General features: G+C 55.4%; 2 protein-coding genes across 6 annotated transcripts in view; one reads left to right on the top strand and one right to left on the bottom strand.

Moving 5' to 3' along the window:
• MICOS10 (mitochondrial contact site and cristae organizing system subunit 10) overlaps positions 1-25,505 on the bottom strand; it is a 228,848-nt gene that overhangs the window by 125,869 nt on the left and 77,474 nt on the right. The gene's annotated exons all lie outside the window — the stretch shown is intronic.
• Positions 9,325-25,505, top strand: part of CAPZB (capping actin protein of muscle Z-line subunit beta) — a 108,492-nt gene continuing 92,311 nt past the window's right edge. For 2 of the 4 annotated variants that reach the window (XM_007538539.3, XM_060200914.1), the window contains exon 1: positions 11,242-11,346. In XM_007538539.3, the coding sequence (XP_007538601.1) occupies positions 11,257-11,346 (90 nt within the window). In that variant the 5' untranslated portion in view covers positions 11,242-11,256. Of the gene's footprint in view, positions 9,489-11,241; positions 11,347-25,505 lie in introns of those variants that run through there. The other 2 variants (XM_060200916.1, XM_060200915.1) reach the window with 2 other exon arrangements.

The following is a 25,505-nucleotide window of genomic DNA, read 5'->3' as shown; positions in this document are numbered from 1 at the left end:
GAGGCAAAGAGATAAACCATGTTGTAAAGTTCTGAGAAACACCTGCCTCTTGTCATGTCCTCTACTGGCTGACACACACCCCCCGGAAATCTAGAACGCAGAAGGCTGTTTCTCGGAGTACCTCCACCTGGCTTTTCCCTCTGGTGGTGGTATGGCTTGACTTAGGGGTCTCCTCCTGCTTTGTCTCAACGTGGCAAGATGTCACAGGCACCTAGTTTGGGTAAGACGTGGTAGCACTGTCTTTTGCCACTTATAAAGCTCTTCCCTGCACACCGCCTCAGTTGAGTGACTCTGAAAATAAACTTTGTGCCAGAGAGAACTAAGTGATAATGGCCCATCCATGCTGCCTGTGTGACCTTGAGACAAGTTATTTCATCTAAGCCTCAAACTCATTTCTTTGTTTCTTTGTTTCTTTGTTTCTTTTTTGACTCCAGGGTTATTGCCAGGTCTAGGTGACTGCACTACAAATTCTCTGCTCCTGGAGAGTCCATTTTTTCCCTTTTGTTACCTTGGTTGTTTTACCATTGTTGTGGTTATTATCATTGTTATTAATGTTGTTGTTGGCTAGCACAGAGAGAAATGGAGAGAGGAGGGGAAGGCAGAGAGGGGGAGAGAAAGAGAGACACCTGCAGACCTGCTTCACCGCCTGTGAAGAGACTCCCCTGCAGGTGGCAAGCCAGGGGCTCGAACCGAGATCCTTACCCGTCCTTGCACTTTGCACCATGTGCGCTTAATCTGCTGCACTACTGCCTGACCTATGACCCACATAGTCAACGACTGCCACCTCTCCAGATTCAAAGGAGGTCTCGAAACTTTACATCAGGCTCAACCTGACGCTGTTGACTGGCTACGGAAGAAGGGCAAACGCTAGAAGAAGAACTGCCTGGCCCCCTTTTCTTTCTTTTACTTTTATTTATCTGACCCCAACATTGCACCTGACAGACTAATGCTCTGACTCTCTTTCTCTCACCTGCACGTGCACATACATATTATATTCATAATTTTTTTCCCTCTAGGGTTATCACGGTGACCCGATGCCCACACTAGAAATCCACTGGTCCCGGCAGACTCTTTCCCCCATTTTGTTGGATAGGACAGAGAGAATTGAGAGGGGAGGGAGAGGGAGAGGGGGAGAGAGACAGACACCTACAGCTCTGCTTCACCACTCGAGAAGCTTCCTGGCTGCAGGTGGGGAGTGGGGGCTCGAACCCCAGTCCTTGCACTTAGTATTGTGTGGGTCTGACTGGATGAGCTACCGCCTGACTCCCAACTTGTCTCTCTTCAGTGATTTATAAGCCTATAAATTTATAAGCCACTGCCACACCAAAGTTCTGTAAGCCCCCACACACAATGGTGACCTCCACAGTTCTCTCAAGGTCATACTTATGGGTTGAACACATATGTGTGTGTGTTTCTTTTTTTTTAATATTTTTTAATATTTACTTATTCCCTTTTGTTGTCCTTGTTTTTATATTGTAGTTATTATTGTTGTTGTTATTGATGTCATCGTTGTTGACTAGGACAGAGAGAAATGGAGAGAGGAGGGAAAGACAGAGAGAGGAGAGAAAGACAGACACCTGCAGACCTGCTTCACTGCTTGTGAGTTGCCCTCTTTGCCAGTGGGACTGGAACCAGGATCTTTGCGCAGGTCCATGCACTTCATGCTCTGTGCGCCTAACCCATTGCACCACCACCCACCTCCCTACAGTTACTTCTTTGACCATCTTAAAACATCCTTTTAAAGGATAAGAGAAGTTGGGGCATGCTTAGTAAAGCAGATGGAAATAGCCCAGTATAGATGGAGAAACTAGTGGCTAAGGAAGGAAAAATCCAGAGTCTTAGTGGAGGAATTGGTTCTTTTTATTTTTCTTTTAACAAATGTTTATGTTATTATTGGATAGAGACAGAGTAATTGAGAGAAGGGGAAATGGGGGGGTGGGGGCAGGTGGTGGTGCATCTGGTTGAGCACGTGTTATAATGCACAAGGACCCGGGTTTGAGTCCCGGTCCCCACAAGCAAAGGGGAAGCTTTACAAGCAGTGAAGCAGGGCTGCAGGTGTCTCTCTGTCTCTCTCCCTATCACCTCCTTCTCTCTCCACTTCTGGCCGTCTCTGTCCAATAAATCAATAAAGATAATGAAAGAATAAGTTAAAAAAAAAAGAGAGAGAAAGACATCCCTACTTATCCACTTGTGAAGCTTTCTTCCTGCAGGTGAGGACCAGGGGCTTGAACCCAGGTGCTTGTGCACTGTAGCGTGTGCTTAACCAGGTGTGCCACTGCCTTGTCTGGGAGTTGGTTCTCGAGAGGTGCACACAGCAGCTCCACACAGGAGAACCACAGCATTATGAGAAACTCCATGGGGGAGCAGAACTGTGGGGCCTCTCCTTCTCTGGCTGTTAGCCTGTGAGCCATAGATTAGACAAATGTGAGGCCCTGGCACTGCCAAAAAAAAAAAATTCTGACAAACAAGAACAACATCATGGACCCCTCTGTGGGCCTCTACAGGACCTGGCCCTCTATGTGGATCAACAGTGGGAGGGACTGTTCCTTTCCCCGAAGGGAGGTTGGACAACATACTCTATCTATGACCCAAGGAAGATGGGACCTGAAGTTAGTGCAGCCTGGAATGTCCCTAGCCATGACCACAGGATGTGAGCTCAGACCTACAGGGATGCAGACGTCACACAGGCTCCTGTGCTGAACATGGGCCCCAGATCAAATCGATGGGGTTTATAGTTAACAGTATTTATATACTGTCCCCATATTTGGGAGCTACTCTCTTCCTTGATGCAGCTTTCTAATCCTGTTTCCAACTATGACACCATCTCTGCAGACAATAACTTAGGTCACCTGCGTATTAGATGTCAGGCTCAGGCAAAAACTAGTAAAGTCATGGACCCCTTTAAATATACCTAAAACAGACCTAATAGCTTTTTCCAAAACAGAGATCCCAAATCTTCATCTGCAATGTTCTTGCCTTTAGGTTCATTAGTCAACAATTTGTTCTGCTTTATATCTTAACTCTTTTTCAGCTACCAGGTTCCAGAAGATATCATGATGCCAACCGGACTTACCTGGGCAGACGACCCCACCAATGTGTCCTGGAGCTCTGCTTCCCCAGAGCCCTTCCCCACTAGGGAAAGAGAGAGGCAGGCTGGGAGTGTGGATCAACTTGCCAATGCCCATGTTCAGTGGGGAAGCAATTACAGAAGCCAGACCTTCCACCTTCTGCATCCCACAATGACTCTGGGTCCATGCTCCCAGAGGGATAGAGAATAGGAAAGCTGTCAGGGGATGGGATGGGATACGGAGTTCTGGTGGTGGGAACTGTGTGGAGTTGTACCCATCTTATCCTATGGGCTTGTGAATATTTCCATTTTATAAAGTTTTAAAAAATTCTAGGGGGTCGGGCGGTAGCGCAGCGAGTTAAGTGAACATGGAGTGAAGCACAAGGGCCAGCTCAAGGATCCCGGTTCAAGCCTCCGGCTCCCCACCTGCAGGGGGGTCACTTCACAAGTGGGGAAGCAGGTCTGCAAGTGTCTATCTTTCTCTCCTCCTCTCTGTCTTCCCCATCTCTCTCGATTTCTCTCTGTCCTATCCAACAACAGCAGCAATGACAACAACAATAATGACAACAAGGGTAACAAGGGCAACAAATTAGGAAAAATAGCCTCCAGGAGCAGTGGATTCGTAGTGCAGGCACCGAGCCCCAGCAATAACCCTGGAGGCAAAAAAAAAAAAAACACCTCTGGGGGGTCGGGCGGTGGCTCAGTGGGTTAAGCTCATGTGGCGCAAAGCGCAGGGACCGGCGTAAGGATCCTAGTTCGAGCCCCCGGCTCCCCACCTGCAGGGGAGTCACTTCACAGGCGGTGAAGCAGGTCTGCAGGTGTCTTTCTTTCTCTCCCCTTCTCTGTCTTCCCCTCCTCTCTCCATTTCTCTCTGTCCTATCCAACAACGAATTGCGTCAACAAGGGCAATAATAATAACCACAACGAAGCTACAACAAGGGCAACAAAAGGGGGAAAAAAAATGGCCTCCAGGAGCGGTGGATTCATGGTGCAGGCACCGAGCCCAGCAATAACCCTGGGGGAGAAAAGAAAAAAAAAAAGAAAAAAACCACCTCTGATGGACTGTGAATTTATGAAATCATAAAAGGCTGCAAGAGACGTGGCAGAAGGCAGTTGGTAAAAGAGCTGGAAGGATCATGAGTAGTGTGAAAACATATGCACTTCAAGGGGACTTTTTTAAAGAGGAAGGAAGGAAAAAGAATCCTAAAATTCCTTCCATGTTTACCTGCCTGCTGTGGGTGACTGTGATGAATGTCACAGTCCCCACCCGCCACCAAGCGCTGACTGGTCAACGGGGTGGGCTCTGCATGTAGGCAGCCGGTCTGTGAATGGTTCAGTCACCTGTTTAATGTCAATTAGGCCAATCAGATCCTGTCTTTGTAACAAAATGTACTTGCCGGCTAAAAACAAAACAAACAAACAAAAAGCTTCCACAAAAACAAAAAGCACAAACAACAAAAACAGGGCGAGGGTAGACAGCATAACGGCTATACAAAGAGACTCCTCTGACTGAGGCTCCGAAGTCCCAGGTTCAATCTCCCCTCCCACCTGAACTATCAGCCAGAGCTGAGCAGGGCTCTGGTAAAAACAAAGAGGAAAAACAAGCTGTGCAAAGATTAAATGGGGGGCGGGCAGCGCAGTGGGTTAAATGCACGTGGAGTCGCTTCACAGGTGAAGCAGGTCTGCAGGCGTCTGTCTTTCTCTCCCCCTCTCTGTCTCTCCCTCCTCTCTCCATTTCTCTCTGTCCTGTCCAACAACAAAAGACATCAGCAACAATAATGACCACAACAAGGCCACAACAACAAGGGCAACAAAAGGGGGGGAAATGGCCTCCAGGAGCGGTGGATTCATGGTGCAGGCACTGAGCCCAGCAATAACCCTGGAGGCAAAAAGAAAAAAAAGAAAAAAAGAAAGGCATTGTGTTCACACCTAAGGGCTAGGTGACTAGGTGAGAGCATCTGGGCAATGCACTGTTGACAAGGCCTCCTCTAATCTGACTTCGCTCAAGTGTCACTCCTTTCACAAGACTTTCCCTCAGCCCTTACTTTTTTTTTTTTGCCTCCAGGCTCATTGCTGGAGCTCAGTGCCTGCATCGTGAATCCACTGCTCCTGGAGGCCATTTTCCCCCTTTTGTTGCCCTTGTTGTTGTCATTACTATTGTTGTTGTTGTTCGCTGCTGGATAGGACAGAGAGAAATGGAGAGAGGAGGGGAAGACAGAGAGGGGGAGAGACAGACACCTGCAGACCTGCTTCACCGCCTGGGAAGCGACTCCCCTGCAGGTGGGGAGCCGGGGCTCAAACCAGGATCCTTGTGTCGGTCCTTGTGCTTTGTGCCACCTGCTGTGCTACCACCCCACCCCCTTTTTTGTTTGTTTTTTGCCTCCAGAGTATTGCTGGGGCTTGGTGCTGGCACTACCAATCCACCGCTCCTGTGGCCATTTTTTCAATTTTTTGGATAGGACAGAGAGAACTTGAGAGGGGAGTGGAATATAGAGAGGGGGAGAGAAAGAGAGACACCTACAGACCTGCTTCACCTTACAGTTGGGGAGCCAGGGCTTGAACCAAGATCTCTGCACCAGTCCTTATGCTTCACACTATGTGCACTTAACCTGCTGTGGCACTGCCCGGCTCCCCATGCCCTCACTCTTTAGCTTCCCAGACTGATATCACTTTCAATTTATTACTGGATAGAGACAGAGAGAAATTGAGGGGGGAAGATAGGGAGAGTAGCCCTGGTTCACCACCACTCATGAAACTTCCCCCTGCAGGTGGGGACCAGGGGCTTGAACCCGGGTCCTTGTGCACTTTAATGTGAGTGCTTAACCAGGTGCACCACCGCCTGGCACTGGAGCATCACCTTCTCTTAGCCCTCCTCCTGCCTTCCTGTCTCCTTGCTGACTCCTATGTACGTGACCTCTCCTCTTCGCTTTCATTCCCCAAACAAGCCCATTTTTACACATCATCCTGTTAGGTATGTTTAAATGCCGTGTCACTAGCTCCAACTCTGGACTTCCATTCTGATGATCTGACATCTTCTTTTTTAAAAAAATATTTTATTCATGAGAAAGGAGGAGAGAAAGAACCAGACATCACTCTGATACATGTGCTGCCAGGGATTGAACTCAGGACCTTGTACTTGAGAGTCCAGTGCTTTATCCACTGCGCCACCTCCCAGACCACTATCTGACATCTTCTATCAGCATCTGAAACACAAATTGTCCCAAACTAATTCTTTACCACCCCCCCAACCCTAGAGCAAACCCTACTTCTAGTCTTCCACAGACCAACAAATGACACTTCCTTCTAGCATGTGTGTGTGTGTGTGTGTGTGTGTGTGTGTGTGTGTGTGTGTGTGTATTATTCTTGACTGTTTTTGCCCACTGCCAACTCAATGGGCAAATACCCAGAACAGAACCCCTTCTTAGCACCTCTCTCGCTGTCGCCGTGGCTAAAATCTCATCTCTGCTGTGTGATGCTGAGTCTACCTCTCCCAGTCTCTGTTACAAGGACTAAGTGAGTTATTTGCAAAATGCTTAATAGTATCCAGCACACAGGGAGCTCCAAAGAAATGCTTTTTTTAAAAAAAAAAAATATTTATTCCCTCCTTTTTGTTGCCCATGTTGTTTTATTATTGTTGTTATTGATGTCATTGTTGTTGGATGGGACAGAGAAACGGAGAGAGGAGGGGAGGAGAGAGGAGGAGAGAAAGACAGACACCCGCAGACCTGCTTCACCGCCTGAGAAGCCACTCCCCTGCAGGTGGGGAGCCAGGAGCTCGAACCGGAATCCTTACACCGGTCCTTTTGCCTTGCGCCACGTGCGCTTAACCCACTGCGCCATCACCTGACTCCACGGAAATGCTTTTTAAAAAATACAAAATTCTTTGACTACAGAAGCAGCTTTCCAACTGTCCTAGTCCCCCTGCAGTCCATTCTGGAGCATGGCAGGCTCTTTATCTTTGTAAAAGTGCAGGCCAGACCCCGCCAGGGCTCTGCCACTGACTCCAGCTCCCACAGCTCTCCCTTCGCTCAGCCTGAGCCTCCTGAACACAGGCCGGTCCCTGCTGGGCATTCATTCAGTTCCTTGTTCCCCACTCGGATCCAAAGTTAGGTGTTCCCGGCCACTCTTGACAATAGCTTGACTTTGCTTATTCCTTTACTCTGGCTTCTCTCCACATCTTTAATTACCCCCAGGCACTGTGGTTGTTTTGTTTTTTAATATCTGTATTTATTTATTGGATACAGTCAGAAATTGAAATAGAAAAAGTCAGAAATAGAGAAAGCGAGAGAGAGCGAGAGAAAAAGAGAGAGAGGGAGAGAGAGAGAGATGTGCCTATAGCCCTGCTTCATCACTCACAAAGCTTTGCCCTGTAGTTGGAGACTGGAGCTCGAACCTGGGTCCTTACGCACTGTAATGTGTGTGCTCAACCAGGGGCACCCCCCCATATTGTAACTTCAGACTTTGCATAGGCACCGATTGCTCCCCATTCTACCCTTCAACCCCAGAGAGAACCAGGGGTACGGCCAGCATTGAGTAAATACTTAGCCAGTGAAAGGCCTCCTCAGTGCCACTCCCTGCTCTGAATTCTCACAGCACAGGTCTACCTCATTTTTTGTGGGCCTGTCTGGCTTGGCCTGTAGGCGGGTGGCAACTTTTCCTGAACTACAGCTCGCTGAGGTCCAGGCCCAGGGAGCTTGGCTGCACTGTGCTGAGCACAATCTTGTTGTTTTTGCAACTTAACAGTTAACGTCTGCATATGACCTGTCCTGCTTTCCATAAGCCAGGGAGCAAGGTATTGTTAGCATTCTGGGTATCCAGCCTTTTAGACCAAGCCCAACTAATATTTGTTGAATGAAGAATTTCTGTGATTTTCTTTTTCTGCTTTCAGGGTTATTGCTGGGGCTCGGTGCCTGCACCACAAATCCACTGCTCCTGGAGGCTATTTTTTTCTCTTTTGTTGCCCTTTTTTTTTTCATTTACTTATTTTCCCCCTTTTTGCCATTTTTTTTTATTCTTGTTGTAGTTACTATTGTCCTCATTGTTGGATAGGACAGAGAGAAATGGAGAGAGGAGGGGAAGACAGAGACGGGGAGAGAAAGACAGACACCTGCAGACCTGCTTCAGGGCCTGTGAAGCGACTCCCCTGCAGGTGGGGAGCCGGGGGCTCGAACCGAGATCCTTATGCCGGTCCTTGGGCTTTGCACCACGTGCGCTTAACCCGCTGCGCTACCGCCCGACCTCCGATATTTTATTTTTTATGGATACAGAAAAGCCAGACTGAGAGACCATAGCACAGAAGCTAACTTCAGTGCAGCGCGGACTGGGGCTGGGCTAGAGCCTGCCTGGGTTGCCTACAAGGCAAAGCAGAGCTCCTGTCCCCTCCCCTCCATGGGAAGCGTCCCTGTTCTTTATCCCTCTGGGAGCAGGGACCCAGATTCTTTATGGGGAGCAGCAGGTGCGAGTTCTGGCTTCTGTCGCTGCTTCTCCGCTGGACATGGGTGTTGGCAGGTGGACCCACACCCCCAGCCTGTGTCTGTCTGTCCCTAGTGGGGCAGGGGTCTGGGAGGGGAGGCTCCAGGACACACGGGGGAGGGCGTCTGCCCAGGGAGGTCAGGTTGGTGTCATGGCAGCGTCTGCAACCTGGCTGAGCCCAGTTTCCTGATTGATCTGCGCGTGGGCCTCAGTTTTCTGCAGCAGGGCCCCTTGGTTTGGGCGCCCAGTGCAGGCCAGGTCACAGGTGCTCCCGGAGCAGGGTGGCCCGAGGCTGCGGGGCCCAGCTCAGGCGCGGGTGCGGCGGCCATGCCCACGGCTGGGATTCCAGCCCAGGTCCGCCCTGCGCGCGGGGTGCAGGCGGGGCCGCCAGTTCCGGGTCCTGCGGGAGGCGTGGGTGCGCCGGCGGGGTGGGGGGCCCAGCCCTGCCAGTCCCCCAAACCCTCCCCAGGCCCTGGGCCGCCCGCATCTCCGCCCGGGGGCCGCCACCACCGCCCCTCGGCCACCAGTCGCCTCCGCAGCCCCAGAGGCCGGGTGGGACCCAGAGCCGCAGCCGCGACCCCGGAGGACCCCGCCCCGCCCTGCCCTGCGCGCCGCTGGCCCCGCCCCTACCAGGCCCCGCCCCTATCGGACCCCGCCCTCCCTCTAGGCCCCGCCCCCGCGGACCCGCCCCCCGCGCGGCGCTCCATACTTGGCGATGACCGCGGCCCCGCGCGCTCATTGGCCGAGAGCCGGCCGCGGGGGGCGGGCCGAGCCCGGCGGGGCGGGGAAGGAAGGTGGCGCCGGCCGGGCGCGGGGGAGGGGGCGCTGACCCGGATGTTCACTCCTGGGCACCGGGGGAAGTGGAAGCGCCGGGCCCTGCCGCGGGGGGAGAAGCACAGTCGCCGGGACCGCCGCCGCCGCCGCCGCCGCAGCCATGGTAAAGGGCGACGTCCCCCCCCCGCCCGGGACCCCCGAGCTCGCGCCCCCGCCCCCGCCGGCCCGGAAACGGGGTGCGGGTGGGGGAGGGCCGGGTCCCAGAGCCCAGGTGGATTGCAGCCTGCCGCCGGGCGGGGCGGGGCCGGCCGGGCCGGGGCGGGGCGGGGTGGGGTGCGCGGCCCCGCGACCCTGCGACCCTGCGACCCCCCGCACCGCGCGCCCCGCCCCGGGCTGCAGCCGGAGCCTCGAGTCTCCACCTCCGGCCCAGGGGCCCCCAGCTCGGACCCGCGGTTCCGGCCGGGCACCCGCGCAGGTGGCCCAGGCGCGATGCCTGCCCGCCCCGAGCCCCGGCTGAGACCCTCCCTCCACTGCCCTCCCGCCCCCGGATCCCGACCGGGCCTGCACCCTCCACTCCCGGATCCCATCCCGACCGGGCCTGCACCCTCCACCCCCGGATCCCCACCCCAACCGGGCCTGCCCCCCTCCCGCCCCCGGATCCCATCCCGACCGGGCCTGCACCCCTCCCGCCCCCGATCCCATCCCGACCGGGTCTGCACCCCTCCATCCCCGGATCCCATCCCGACCGGGCCTGCACCCCTCCCGCCCCCGGATCCCATCCCGACCGGGTCTGCACCCCTCCACCCCCGGATCCCATCCCGACCGGGTCTGCACCCCTCCACCCCCGGATCCCATCCCGACCGGGCCTGCACCCCTCCACCCCCGGATCCCATCCCGACCGGGCCTGCACCCCTCCACCCCCGGATCCCACATCCCGACCGGGCCTGCACCCCTCCACCCCCGGATCCCATCCCGACCGGGCCTGCACCCCTCCACCCCCGGATCCCATCAACCGGGTCTGACCCCAACCCGGATCCCCATCCCGACCGGGCCTGCGCCCCTCCCCGGACCCCCATCCCGACCGGGCCTGCATCCCTCCACCCCATCCCGACCGGGCCTGCACCCCTACCCGAATCCCTATCCCGACCGGGCCTGCGCCCCTCCCCAGACCCCCATCCCGACCGGGCCCTCACCCCTACCCGAATCCCCATCCCGACCGGGCCTGCGCCCCTCCCCAGACCCCCATCCCGACCGGGCCTGCACCCCTACCCGAATCCCCATCCCGACCGGGTCTGCGCCCCTCCCCGGACCCCCATCCCGACCGGGCCGCACCCCTCCACCCCCGGACCCCCATCCCGACCGGGCCTGCACCCCTCCACCCCCGGATCCCCATCCCGGGGCCTGCGCCCCTCCACCCTCACCCTGACCCCTCCCAGGCTGGGCCTGCACCCCTCCACCCCCATACGGGTTGACCTGTGCCCCCCCCCATGTCACCCCTGCCCCCAGGCCTCGACTCGCCCCTGGCACCCCTCCAGACTAGTCCGCGGGCAGCCCCTTCCCCCACTCGCCCGCTTCTCCTGGGCGCAGCAGCCTCTCCGCACCCTCTGCCCTGCCCCCGGCCCGACAGGGGCGCCCTCCAGGCCGGGCTGTGCCTGGCAGCCTGCGGTGTCCCTCAGGGAGGGAGGCGGCGCGGAGGGCCGGGCATCCGTGCCCGGGAGGCAGCGGGCGCTGCGGGCTCTTCCGTGGCCGCCCCGGTGCAGGTGCACCACCCTCTCCCTCACCCCCCCAGGAGCCGCCTGTGGGGCACCCAGGGGTGCGGGTGGGTGCGGCAGGGCAGGGCAGGGCCGGGCGGGGCAGGGCAGGGGTGAGCGCACAATAGGCCTCGTGCCACTTCAGCCCTTGAGGGAGGCACCCGGCCCAGTCCGGCCTATGGCCTGGGAACCATGCTGCCCAGAAGGCGCAGCCTGCCTTTCCCTCTCAACTGTCAGCTCGTGAGGGTCGGAACTGCTGACTATGGAGGCGTGCAGGATCAGGTGAGCCCACTGGGCATTTGAGCTGGCGAGGAAGGTGGTGGTGCCCCCCACCCGCACCCAGGAGCCTGGTGCCGGCCGGGCTCAGCACCCAGGATGGGCAGGCCAGAGGGGCTCTGCCTCCCCGAGCCCAGGACTCCTGGCCCGGCCTCCGCCCGCACCCCAGTCTGGCGGCAGGTGTTTGCAGGTGCACTTGGGCCCCGAAGGGTTTTGAGGATCCGGGTCCTTTGCTGAACGGGTGACCATCCAGGCTGCTGGAGCTTTCCCTTCTTTTTTTTTTTGTTTTTGTTTTTTTAATTGTTTGTAGCTTCCTGTGTATCGATTTACGAAGTGACTAAGGCCATCTTAAAGCTCCTGGACTTACCCAGTCGCTGTGACAGGGAGCTGACTGCACCGGCTGGGGCGGGGAAGGACTTGCCAAGGCAGTCCGAGGTGGGAACAGCAGAACACACTGGAAACGTGCTTTTTAAGAATGTGCTCGGGGCAAAAGCCCCAGTGGCCAGAGCAGTGCTGACAGAGGCAGCCCTGGGCCGGACACGGGGAGGCAGGAGCGTCTTCCGTTGGTTCTTGGCGCCTGGCTTTATCCGTGTGATGGGGGGAAATGTCCACTGTGGTCCAGAAGGAGACTTCTCAAGAGGCCTGTGTTGCGTCTTGCTGTAAGAGTCTGAGCGGACTATGGGGGGCGTGGGAAGGAAGGGGTAACGTCTTTGGAGGGGCTGATGTGAGCTGGGCCCTTCATCTCTGTGAGCTCACTTCATGCCTGCAGTCCTAGAAGGTAGTCGATGTCTCCATTTGAGTGGGAGGAGCAGAGGCTCTGGGTTGCCGCACACCTTGCAAGAGGAAATTTGGGCATTCCTATTGTCACAGGCTGCTCATACTGCTGGGGGGGGGGGAGGGAAATGAGGAGGGTAGATAGCATAATTGTTATGCAAAGGGACTAGTGCCTGAGGCTCCAAAGTCCCAGGTTCAATCCCCACCACCACCATAGACCATAGGCCGGAGCTGAGCAACTATGCTCTGGTTAAAAAAAGAAAAAAAACATGCTAGGGTTCTGCGAAAGGCTCTCCTGCCTGAGACTCTGAGCTCAGGTTCCATCCCCAGCACCACCATAAGTCAGAGCTGAGCAGGGTGCTGGTGTATTCCCCCCCAAGAAAAAGTAAATAAAGTAAATATGACTCAATTAAGGAAACAACCACGACAGTAGAGTAACCACAGCCCCCAGCAGAGCTGCATTGTGTTGCGCCTTCCGGCTCTTGACTTGGCTTAGCCTCTCCTGCCTAAAACGGCACCTGGCACTGAAGGAAATGGTTTTGCTCTTTTTCTGGCGGGAGTTGAAGTCCACGGTCATAGTCACTTGGACTTCATGCTTATTTGGTCAGTAACTTGTGTTTAGTAGGCCCTAGTCTTTTTGACTTCATAGGATGGAGTTCCACATGAGGACAAGAGAAAGATACCAGAGTTCCACTCTGATTCGTGCAACTCTGGGGACGAAGCTGGGAGCCTTGGGTGTGAAAGTTCTGAGCTAGGAGACACACGTGCGCGTGCGCGTGCACACACATACACACACACACACTGCTCAGCTCTGGCTTCTGGTGGTGCTGTAGATCGAACCTGGGCCTTTTGGTCCCTGAGCCATGACACTTTTTTGCAAAACTACTATGCAGTCTCCCCAGCCCTCTAGCCTCCTCCTCCTCCTCCTCTGATACGTATCAACTTACTATTGGATAGAGGCACAGAGACATTGAGAGGAGGTACATGAGAGAGGAGAGTCAGAGACGACCCAAGAAGCTTTCCCCTGCAGGTGGGGACCAGGGACTTGGACCTGGGTCCTTGTTCTCAGGATAATGTGTGCTTAACCAGGTGCATCCCGGGCTGGCCGCTGCTCTCTGGTCTGTAATTTCTCAGTGTCATCATCAAATCATTCATGATTTATAAACCAGTGTAGACATTTGCACTAGGAAAGGAGTGGTGAGTGAGATCTCTCTGGGCTAGTGGCTCTTTCTGTGGACTAGGAAAGGAGTGGTGCTGGGTGACACCACAGGTGAGTGAATTGAGACTAGTGTTGTGATTTTCACTAGTTTGCTGCTAGACAAGGTGGGTCTCCTGTCGGTGGGGAGAAATAGAGCACGTGGGATGCCCTGGACTTTGGAGGAGGCGCTCTGTTTTGTCGCAGTACAAAGGGTACATAGGCAAATGGAACTTAGTTGCATTCCCATAGCAGGTGACAATCTTGTCTTGACCGTGTTTTATAGTTTCAAAGCACTTTTCCTTACACAGCTCTCGTTCTAATTTCGGAACTTTATTCTCATTTAGGCGTTGGATTTCTGGCGCTGGCACGATGGGGTCGTAGCAGTGGAAGGCAGGGGAGCCCAGCCCCCGTGAGCTGTCTCTCCAGTTCCCAGACAGTGCTGCTGTCAGCGGGTGACAGACACAGTGTACCTAGCTCGACTGAGTCCCCACGCAGACATGCAGAGACAGCCTGTCCATTTCCAACCCAACTCACTTTTTTTTAATAAGTAGCCAGCTATAGATAATTCGAGATTAAGGAAGCGATGAGCTGGCACTCCTGCTACCAGCGTGCAAGTCCCACACTTCCTTCACACTGCGGGGAGAGGAGAGGGCGGATGGCTGCCAGCACCTCCAGGGAGACGGCGGCCGGGCAGGTGCCAGGGTGGGGAGAGGTGGTCATCAGATGGCATTTTTCCCTTGAGTCTAAGGCGGGCAAGCTCTGCTTGATGTGCCAGCAAGCACATCTTACGATGTCTGGAGAGACCTAAAAACAGCTTCTGCGCCAGGATTCACACCTGTCTCTCATCTGCCGTCACCACGGATGTGAACCAGGCTGTACACACAGCCTCTTCCTTCGCAGACCAGAAGTTCTCACCCAGGAAGGAGTGTGACCAAGGCACCGGCATCCTGCCCTTCTCACCTGGCCGGCTGCCAGCGGTCGAGGACGGCTGTGATGCCAGAAGCGACACAGGGTTTTTTTGTTAGTTTGTTTTTAGAATTTATTTACTCATTCATGAGAATGACAGGAGGAGAGAGAGAAAGAGCCAGACATCACTCTGGTACACGTGCTGCCGGGATTGAACTTGGGACCTCATGGTTGAGAGTCCAATGCTTTAGCCACTGCACCACCTCCCGGACCGCGTGACATAGGTTTTTATCTCCAGGCCCCTTTCACAGCCGGGCCTTTGTTGCCGTGTACCCAGTTCTCAGAAAGCAGCAGGAGGGCGTGCGGTGTGGGCTCCCGGCCCACTTCTTGCTGCAGAACCCGCCGGTGAAATGGGTTTGAAGGCCCCAAGGATGCAGTTTGTGCCGCGTCTGTGCTGGAACTAGCTGCAGCAGCGCCGTTCCCAGACTGGGGTTTTGTAGGTTAGTTCAGTGCAAGGAGGTGCACCCACCCACGGGTCCTGTAGGAGTGCCAGCCTTTTGCGTCCTGCTCCCAGCATCCCCTCACCCCAGTGAACCTCGGGGTGTGGGTGCAGCCACAGCCCCCAGAGCTGCCTGCCTGAGGCCCCAAAGCCCCCGGCTTCGCTCTGGCACCATCACGTATGCGTATCACGCCAGATCTGAGTAGTGTCCCGGCTCCTCCCTCCCTCTCGCGAATAAACCTTAAAAAAGATTCGGTCTTAGCAGTGCGACTGCACAGAATAAGAAGTTAGAACTTCTTCTTAGTTAGAATGTGCCTTGGGATAAGAACAGTTCTTCCTTGTAAGGCTGAGGGTTGAGGGAGGTGATAGTGGCCAGAGATTCGCGCAGCACCTGGCAGAGAGTCACATAAAACTAACCCCTGCTGTCACCATTTAGAGCTGGCGTTCAGAGGGGTGACTGTGGGCAGTGTCTCCGCAGCCCCAAAGCAGAGGAAGGAGCTGGGCTCCCGACTGCAGGGCTCCTGCCCCCACTCGCAGCGCCTGCCTGCTGGAAGCTGGTCTGAAGCCGGCGGCTCTGGCCGGCGCCTTGGAGGGAGACTTTCCCTAACGCGCCCGAGACTGACTCGCCACAGAAGGCGCCGGGCGTCTGAAACTGCACGTCATGCCCAGATGTCTGTCTGTGCCTCTGGAGTCGGCCCCTTACGGACCTTGTGGTGTTGGGGACGCGGCGTCTGAGCCCACGAACTGCTGTGCCCCTGGCGCTGGCAGCCTAGATGGCGGTAGGCGTGCCACGGGCTCTGCGTGGCCGGTGGGGACCAGGAGAGGTGGCTGCCTTCGTCTGCCGCCTGCTCGTGGGGACGCGGGCCTCGACTGGACGGGTGTGCGTGAGGCCCAGCCTCTGCCTCGAGGACGTGACCTTAAGCAAGGGTCCTCACCTTCCTCGGCCGCTTCTTGAGCTGCAGCGGGGGAGTGACATTTTCTAGAAATAAAGAAGAGAAACGAGATAAACCTTACAGTGTCCTTACCCGGTGCCGGGCACGCTGTAAGTGGTAGGATTAAAAAAAAACTTGGGGGACAGGCGGTGGCGCAGTGGGTTAAGCGCAGGTGGCGCAAAGCGCAAGGACCGGCGTAAGGATCCCGGTTCGAGCCCCCGGCTCCCCACCTGCAGGGGAGTCGCTTCACAGGCGGTGAAGCAGGTCTGCAGGTGTCTGTCTTTCTCTCTCCTCTCTCTCTGTCTTCCCCTCCTCTCTCCATTTCTCTCTGTCCTAGCCAACAACAAAGCAACGTCAACAATGGCAATAATAACCGCAACGAGGCTGCAGCAACAACTAGGGCAACAAAAAGGGGGAAAAATGGCCTCCAGGAGCGGTGGATTCATGGTGCAGGCACCGAGCCCAGCAATAACCCTGGAGGGAAAAAAAAAAAAAACTTGGGGTGGCTGGGTGCTAGCACACCTGGTTAAAGGCACACATGTGCAAGGATCTGGGTTCAAGCCCCGGCTCCCCACCTGCAGGGGGGGCCGCTTCGTGACAAGTGAAGCAGGTCTGCAGGTGTCTGTCTTTCTCTCTTCCTCTCTATCTGCCCTCCCTTCTCAATTTCTTTCTATCCTGTCAAATGTAAATAAATAAATAAATAAATAGGAAAAATGGCCAGGGAGGAAGAGGTGGATTCATAGTGCTGGCCTGAGCCTCAGCGATAGCCCCGGTGGGGAGTAAAATGTTCTGCACACCACAAGGCAAAGAGTAGAGAAGTCATAAGCCCGTGTCTCCTGCTGTCGAGAGGGAAGCAGAACGAGGCCACAGAGGACAGCAAGAGAGAGGAAGCAACAGAGAAGACGGGCTCCCATCCCGCCGCCTGCTCGCGGCCCAGCAGACCCCGACGGCCCACTGTGACCTGACCCCGGGCCGGGGCCAGGCGGAGTCGTGAGCTTGGGGGAGTCGTGGGGACAGTCGTGGAGCGGCAGAGTTGCTGAGCCAGGGAGTTTGTGCCAGTTCCAGTATTGACAGGGCGGTCCAAAGGGCCTGGGAGGTGAGAGGGATGAGAGAGCCTCCACCACCGGCGTCCGTCCGTCTGGCGGCATCCAGGCTCCAGCCACGGCGCAGCTGTCGGCGTGGAACAGAAAGGAGAGACAGAGGGAGGGATGGTCGGGACAGAGAGGAAGACTGAGTGAGGTGCTGTGATCCGTTGCCTTTGGGGCCGAGGGGGGCACATCTGTCGCCCAGAGCCTCCCCCTTCCTTTCTGTTTCTGACAGGACGGTTTAGCCTCGACTTGACAGCTATTTCTGAGTCCAGCATAACTCCCGGGTAGTGGTGTCTGCAAAGCCAGCGTCCATCCCCCGTGAACAGTGAGTCCGTCACTCAGCCGTTCTGTGTGCCGGTGCCCAGATGTGTCCAGCTGCACGGCGCTGGGCCCTCAGCACGCAAACGCCCAAGATGCCCGGTCTGCTGAGGGGGCTGTGGGGAGAGCTGAGGAGTGACTAACAGCAGGGAGCTTCCTCAGTACCCGGAGCGGCCCTGTGGGACCAGCCGGCCTCACGTTCCTCGCCAGACAGATGGGGGAAACTGAGTCCTGGTTTCTGGGTGATAGGTGCCACTCTTCCTACTTCTAGTGACCTTCCCCCCGTCACTTTGCTGTATGAGTGCTTAATGACTGGTCAGATGAACTTGTTAAAAACATAGTTATGTAAAAGAACTACACTGCTGTTCGCGATGTGCTGTGTTAGGTTTTCATTTTTTATTAGTGATTTAATGGTGGTTAACAGGATTGTAAGGTAAGAGGTACAACTCCAGGGTTATCACTGGGTTTGGTTCCGGCACTACGGATCCACTGCTCTTGGAGGCCATTTCCCCCGTCTTCTTGGATAAAACAGAGAGAAATTGAGAGGAAGCTAGGTAACTGCAGACCTGCTTGGCGACTTCAGAAGCGACCTCCCTGTAGGTGGGGAACTGGGGGTTCGAACCAGGGTCCTTGTGCCCCATACTCTGTGCACTTAGCTGGGTGCACCTCTGCTTGGCACTGGAAGCTTCCCTGTTCTTTATTCCTCTGGGAGGATGGACCAAATTCTTTATGGGGAGCAGCAGGTGGGAGTTCTGGCTTCTGTCATTGCTTCTCCGCTGGACATGGGTGTTGGCAGGTGGATCCACACCCCCAGCCTGTGTCTGTCTGTCCCTAGTGGGGCAGGGCTCTGGGGAGGGGGGGGTTGGGGTTCTGTGGGTGCTTAGAGGAAGCCGCTCCCCCGTAGGCAGAACCCCACGCCATGCTGCTCTTCTGGTCGACATTTCATGCACATATGAGACAGGCTGGACCCTAGAGCACATGGTCACGCTATGCACCTGGCTTTCTGTGTTTTAAATAGTTATTTATTTTTTTTGTTGGTCTTGTCTTTTTAGTGTAGTAATTGTTGTTACTGATGTCATTGTTGTTGGTTGAGACAGAAATGGAGAGAGGAGGGGAAGACAGAAGGGGAGAGAAAGATAGACACCTGCAGACCTGCTTCACTGCCTGTGAAGCAACCCCCCTGCAGGTGGGGAGCCAGGGGCTCGAACCGGGATCGTTCCGCTGGTCCTTGCGTTTCACGCCACCTGCACTTAACCCGCTGCACTATGGCCCGACTCCCTTGCACCTGACATTGTAGCAGTGGCCAGTGTTTGGACCTGAGTTCAGCCCACCTGGCTTTTCATGGAGAACAGTGTCGCTTCAGGTAGGGTGACAGGAGCAGATGCCGCTCAGGCCTGCTTCGGAGACATGTTGGCTGTCCAGGTCATCCCTGGTCCTAGACCCGGGGAGCTGGTGATGGCATCAGGGCTCAGTGGGGACAGTCACCCTAACTGCACTGACATTCACCGCTGGCTCAGGAGTGGGGAGCTGAGCACCTGGCCTCAGGCTCTGGGATTCCTGAAGGATCCCGGTGGTCCTGACCTTCAGAGTCCCGGGCCAGTGGAAGGCAGGTCCTGGAGCCAGATTGCTTGGCGCCGGGTCCAGGGCTGCAGTCTCGGGCAGCTCCCTTCACTCTGCCTCTGCAGACGGTGAGGACACACGTTTTGATGGTTCGCGTGAGTGTCTGAGCTGCGGGGTCTCACTGGCGCGTGCTGAGCGCCGGGGCACGAGCTGTGGAAAGGCCCCTGGGACAGCCTGGTGGGAGGCGGCTCCCGGCTCTGCTCAGGGCCTGTGGGAGCTTGAAGCCGGCGGACACGGCCCCTCTGCACAGGGCGGCGGAGGGCACTGAGCAGGAGCGCTCGAGTTGGCGCCGACCGTGGGCCTGGCAGCCGGCATCCATAGGCCACGCTTCATTTGTTCCGCAAAGAGAACAGAGTCGAAGCTGCAGACCGTGTCATGGGATTCTGAGATCCAGAGAGCAGGAGCGATGGGGCCGGGCGGCGGCACACACATCACGGTGCGCAGGGGCCCTGGGTTCAAGCCCCCGGCCCCCACCTGCAGCGGGAAAGCTTCACAAGTGGTGAAGCAGGGCTGCGGGTGTCTCCTTCCCCTCTCAGTTTCTTCTCTGTATCTGTTAGATAATGAAGAAACAACGAAAGGTGTGATGGTCACGGTGAGGAGAGGGCCTCTCTTCTCCAGCTGCCAGGGGCCAGCTGACCCCTGCGCTTGAGCCGAGACCCCTGCGCTTTGCCAGGAGGGTTTATCACACGACCACTGTCTCATGGCCGTCTTTCCGCGTCCCCAGTTACTTCCTCTTCCATCCGCACGCGTGGAAATCAAAGTCTGAGGGTCCCAGGGACAAGCACTGTTACGGGGCACAGGTGGCCTTTGAACTCGGGCCTGCAGCCCAGCCCTCTGTGTACGCGGGAGGTGGGTTCAGGGGCGCCATTTCCCATTCAGGGAGAAGCTGCTGTTGGCCCAGGGTTCTAACAAATGACCCTCCGTGCTTTTTCAGCTTCACAGCGCCAAGCAGACTGCTGGGTAGCTAGCTGCCTCTCCCTTTTCTTGGATGATTCAGTGCCCATCTTAAACATGGCAAGAATGAACGCGCAGGGTTGCAGGGGGCTTTGTTTGTTTGTTTGTTTCCTATTCACTGCTCGGCTCTGTCTCACGGTGTTGCTGGAAATTGAACCAGGGACCTTTCGTGAAAGTCTCTTGCGTGCCCACCGTGCAAGCCCACACCACACTTGGATTAGGAGACCGCAGACTGGGGTGGGTGCTTGCCGTGTGCCGGAAACTGTGGGAGCCCCTGGCACAGCACAGTGCCGTGGCAGTGAGGGAAGGCCCGGTGCTTTGGGCTCACTCTGCCCCTGCCCCCCCTCCCCCCATCCCTGATAACCTCAGCCCAGGAGCAGTGAAACAGTGCATGCTTGAAACCCCAGATCTGCAAAAATAAACAAAAAAATCAGAGGTGGCCTCATTGCCATAGCCGTTGAAAACCTCGCGTCAGGGTTAAGACTCTGGAGGCCCCTGTGTAGCGTCTGTCCTTCCAGCCTTGCCCCCTCAGCACTGCCCGTCCAGGTGCACTCTGACCCAGTGGGGCCTTGGGGGGTGGCAGCTGCTGTGAGTGGGCCGGCTCACCCCCCGCACTGACTGCTTACCTTGTAGCCAGAAGAAAGCCAACTGGTCCAGTCCAGGAAGCAAAGCTACAGAAAGAGGCCCCAGTGCTCAGACAGCCCAAGGCCCGGGGCTGTGGGTGGCAGCTCGCGTCCTCGGAGCAGCAAGGCAGCGTGTCAGCCTCCCCTCTTTTTGTTGGCACGAGGTGCTGCGCCTGCACACTTGCTGCCACTCTGCTTTCTTATTCATTTACTCATTATTGTTTCTTAAATTCTAGCTCACAGTGGTGTGGGGACTTTAACCTGGGACTCTGGAGCCTCAGGCATGAAGTTCTCTGCAGAACCGCTATGCCGTCTCCCCAGCCCAGCCACTCTGGTTTCTTCATGTTTCTTTAAATGGTTTCCTCCAGAGGTCCAGCTAGAAGTCCCCTGTCCTTTTGCCCACCACACGACAGGCCTTTCTGGCTCTTCGTGTGTTACCGGGCAGAGGGTTGAGACTTGCTGGGTGCGGGTGGTGAGCTGCCTGGGGTCGCCTCTGGGTCCCGTTCAAACTGATGCCACCGTCTCTGCTTGGGACATAGTGGTTGTTGAGGAAGCATTTCTTGAGGTAACAGATAAGAACCGTGGTCCTCCAGGAAGGCCCCTCCCCGCGTCTGACTAACTGGCAGGATGTAGGTGTGAGGTGTGGGCCTCTGTGGTGAGCTCAGGCCGCTGTGTGAGCTTTGCTGTTCCTCCAGACCCCTTGTGAGGCGAGCACCAACTGGTGGAGTCTTTTCCACTGTTCCAAAGCCGAATTCTTCCATCTCTGGGGAAAGAGGAGATGATTTCAGGTGTTGGACGCACAGGTCGCAAAGCATCCGAAGCAGCCAGCAGCCCCGGGGGGAGTAGCGGTGAGCACGCCAGTTGTGTCTGTCACTCCGCGCGGAATGCCACGTGCACTGTCCCCAGTCTTCAGAATTTGTCCAGATGGCCAGTACGTGGAAGAGCCAGACCTTGTGCCCGGGACACTGAGGCAGCGGCCCCGCCACGTCGATCACTCTGCTTGGCCTGGTGAAGGGCGTGACGGGGTGGAAGCAAGGTCCCCATTCCCTGCACTGAACACTTTGTCCTTAGCTTGCGCTGCATGTGGCATTGTGCCACCCACACAGGACTGTGACTTAAATGCCACTGTGGAAGCAGCAGCGGGCTCGGATCCTGAGCTTAAAACCCCAGGGCCTGAATTCTGCACCGTTGACCGAGATGTCTTACTTTTCCCACATAAATGTAGTCTCACCAGAACACTGGTCTCGTACGCATCATCTTTGTGATGTGTGTGAGACTCTGCTTTTCCTCGTGGCAGTGCTTTGACCCATCAGAAAGCTTAGTACCTAGAGTACTTAGTACCCCGAGAGAACTCGGTGGACACGCGGCCGAGGGTCCCACTGGGCGGCGGCTAAGGTGTCGGACTCAGCGCCCGGCGTCACGCGTGCCGAGATGGTGCTCTGGCTTGCTTCCATTCTCGTTTTCCGAGCACATGTGGACCGCCGCAGGGACACCCCTTTCCGTGCCTGTGGATACGGCTCTGCCTGACTGCGGAGCGTGGGGAAGGGCCGGAGTGTGACGACCCCGGAGAGGCGGACAGTGGACTGGAGGCCAGACACCAGAGAGACAGACAGTGGGACAGGGGGCCAGAGTGTGACGACCCCGGAGAGACGGACAGTGGGACAGGAGGCCGGACCCCGGAGAGACGGACAGTGGAACAGGGGCCGGACCCCGGAGAGACAGACAGTGGGACAGGGCCGGACACGGTGCTGCAGTAGGGCACAAGGTTCAGTGCGGCCATCAGGGTGAGAAAGACAAAGGGTGTGGCGGTGCTGGCTGCAGTCTGAGGCCCGGCGGGCTGGTCTCTGCTCCTTGCTCTAAACGAGTCTGTGTCAGGACACTCAGCTCAGGGCAGGGGCGCTGTGTGAGGAGTGAACAGCGAGCAGGTCTGTGCTCTTGCTGTGGCCGTGCCTGTCCGTGCACACGCATGCACGCGCAAACGTGCATAGTCTCCCCTCCCGTTCGTCACCTCCTCCAGGTGGCCCTCCGTGGTGGGGCCAGAGGCGTGAGGAGAGCGCCTGTGCTTCTCTGCGTGGCTCCTCCAGCTGCTCTGCTCTGTGTCCTGTGGCTGCTCTTGCTGGCCGACCTCTGGGGCCTCCCTGCCCTCTTCCTCCCGCCTAGTCAACTCCATTCCCTCAGCCTGCCTGCCTGCCTCATTAAGCTGTTCTGGCATGGAGATAGATGTGGAAATAAGCAAACTACAGAACAGGACGTTTTGCAATAAAGTGAGCTGCTCCCTCAACTTGAGGCAGGCAGACTGAGGGAGAAAGATGGGCTGAAAATGGTGAAGTCACCATTTTTTACAGCTGAGTAGTATTCCATTGTGTATATAGACCACAACTTGCTCAGCCACTCATCTGTTGTTGGACACCTGGCTTGCTTCCAGGTTTTGGCTATTACAAATTGTGCTGCCAAGAACGTATGTGTACACAGATCTTTTGGGATGGATGTGTTGGGTTCCTTAGGATCTATCCCCAGGAGGGGAATTGCAGGGTCATAGGGTAGGTCCATTTCTAGCCTTCTGAGAGTTCTCCAGACTGTTCTCCACAGAGGTTGGACCCATTGACATTCCCACCAGCAGTGCAGGAGGGTTCCTTTGACCCCACAGCCTCTCCAGCATTTGCTGCTGTTACCTTTTCTGATGTATGACATTCTCACAGGAGTGAAGTGATAACTCGTTGTTGTCTTGATTTGCATTTCTCTGACAATCAGAGACTTGGAGCATTTTTTCATGTGTTTCTCAGCCTTTTGGATCTCTTCTGTGGTGAATATTCTGTCCATGTCCTCCCCCCATTTTTGGATGGGGTCATCTGTTTTCTTGTTGAGTTTGGCAAGCTCTTTATATATGTTGGTTATTAAACTCTTGTCTGATGTATGGCATGTAAAGATCTTCTCCCATTCTGTGAGGGGTCTCTTGGTTTGGGTAGTGGTATCTTTTGCTGTGCAGAAGCTTTTTAATTTGATGTAGTCCCATAGGTTTATACTTGCCTTAGTCTTCTTTGTAATTGGACTCGTTTCATTGAAGATGTCTTTAAAATTTATGCGGAAAAAAGTTCTGCCAATATTTTCCTCTAAGTATCTGATAGTTTCTGGTCTAACATCCAAGTCCTTGGTCCACTTGGAATTTACTTTTGTATTTGGTGAAATACAGTGATTCAGTTTCATTCTTCTGCATGTTTCAACCCATTGTTTCCAACAGCATTTCTTGAAGAGACTCTGCTTTCCCCATGTAATAGTCTGGACCCCTTTGTCAAAGATTAGGTGTCCATAGGTGTGGGGGCTCACTTCTGGGCTTTCAGTTCTATTCCACTGGTCAGCGTGTCTGTTCGTGCTCCAGTACCAAGCAGTTCTGATGACAGTGGCCCTGTATACAGGACAGTTTGAGGTCTTGGAGTGTGATGCCCAGGGGCAACTTCTTGGTGGAGCAGTTGGTGTGTCTGACTCTGTCCTGGCTCCCTTTTCTGTCTCCCACCCTCTGTCTGAAAACACCGCCTGCGTTGCTCACGCTGTGAGCTGAGACCTGCCAAGGGGGTTGCAGCACGTGGCTTGTCCTCGGCTCAGTAACCGAAAGCTGTGCTTTCCCAGCCGTCGTATTGAACTGAAGAGATTGCCGTGAGCACCGGCGCGTCTTGTCTCCCAACCACGGGCGCTTTGCAGACTCTCTTCAGTGCATGTGAGGCTTGCTGAGGGGCCACTGAAATATTTTGAAGAATATCCAGTTTAGAGGCTGGGTGGTGACTCATCTGGTTGAGAGCATATGTTCCAGTGCACAAGGTCCCAGGTTCGAGCCCCTGGTCCCCACCTGCAGCGGGAAAGCTTTGTGAGTGGTGAAGCAGGGCTGCAGGTGTCTCTCTGTCTCTCTCCCTCCCTATCACTTCCTTCCCTCTTGATTTCTGTCGGTCTCTACCCAGTAAACTAAGATAATTTAAAACAAATCTTAATTTAAAAAAAAGAGGGTGGGAGTAGATGGCATAATGGCTTTGCAAAGAGACTCTCACGCCGGAGGCTCTAAAGTCCCAGGTTCAACCCTCGACACAACCATAAGCCAGAGTAGTCCTCTGCCAAAAAAAAAGTGTTCCACAAGACCAGGTGATGGCACACATGTTTAAGCCCCTGGTTCCTACCAGCAGGGGGAAAGCTTGGCAAGTGGTGAAGCAGGACTGCCAGTCCCCCTCCCCACCTCCCCTTTCCTCTTGATTTCTGGCTGTCTCTATCCAATAAATAAATATGGAATAACCCCCCCCCCAAAAAAAAAAAAAAGAGAGAGATCCATTTGTTAGGAGACAGCAGTGCAAGTCACATGCTGTTCAGGGCACATACTCAGATCACAGCTGCTTCCCCAGCACCTTGTTTCTGTGAGAGGCCATCAGGCCTGATGAGAGTGTGCGGCTTGGTGCAGAGAGCAAGGCTGTCACCAGACGGTAGAACTTAGGAGCTCGCATCCATGGTGGTTTTCCCATAGCAGTGTTTTCTTAGCAGACGGGACGGCATAATGGTGATGCAAAAGGCTTATCCATGTCTTGGCTCTACAGTCCCAGGTTCAAGCCCCTGCGTCTCCACAAGCTGCAGCTGAGCTGGGTTCTGGTGTCTGTCAGTCTGTCTGTCTGCATCTGTCTCATTAACATAAAATTTAAAAACTCTTCTGCATCTGTACTGTCCATTTGAACTTCTCACAACGATGGGGTGTTCAGTATCTCTTAGCAGGCAGCCACTAGGCCCACGTGGCCACAGGCTGCGGTCCTGAGCACTGCCGATCCAGTGAGGTCTCCTTAAAGAGGGCCGGGCTGTGGCGCACCTGGCTGAGCGCAGACAGTACTAAGTGCAAGGATCCTGGTTCGAGCCTCTGCTCCCTACCTACAGGGGGTTCAATTCACAAGCAGTGAGGCAAGGGAAATCTTTGCAAGTGGTGAAGCAGGGCTGCAAGTGTCTGTCTCTCCCCCTCCTCTCTCAGTTTCTCTGTCTCTATCCAACAATAAGTAAATAAAGTATAAATAACAATAATACGGCTTAAGTGCTCAAGTCAGAGACCCAGGCTGTGGAGGCTTGGGACTGAGCGATGGAGAGAGAGGGGTGTGTGTGTGTGTGTGTAGCCCAGTTCATCCCGCTGGCTCCTGTCCTCCACACAGGCTCGTCACAGGCCTGTTTCCCTCGCTCACCTCAGGTAGCTTCTACCAGGAGAGACAGAGCTTGATCCTAAAACGCGCTCTGGTGCCC

This window comes from Erinaceus europaeus, chromosome 11, assembly GCF_950295315.1.
Source record: "Erinaceus europaeus chromosome 11, mEriEur2.1, whole genome shotgun sequence".
NCBI classification, from domain to species: Eukaryota; Metazoa; Chordata; class Mammalia; order Eulipotyphla; family Erinaceidae; genus Erinaceus; species Erinaceus europaeus.
Note: the sequence above shows the minus strand (reverse complement) of the source record. Positions and strands in the feature narration are given on the sequence as shown.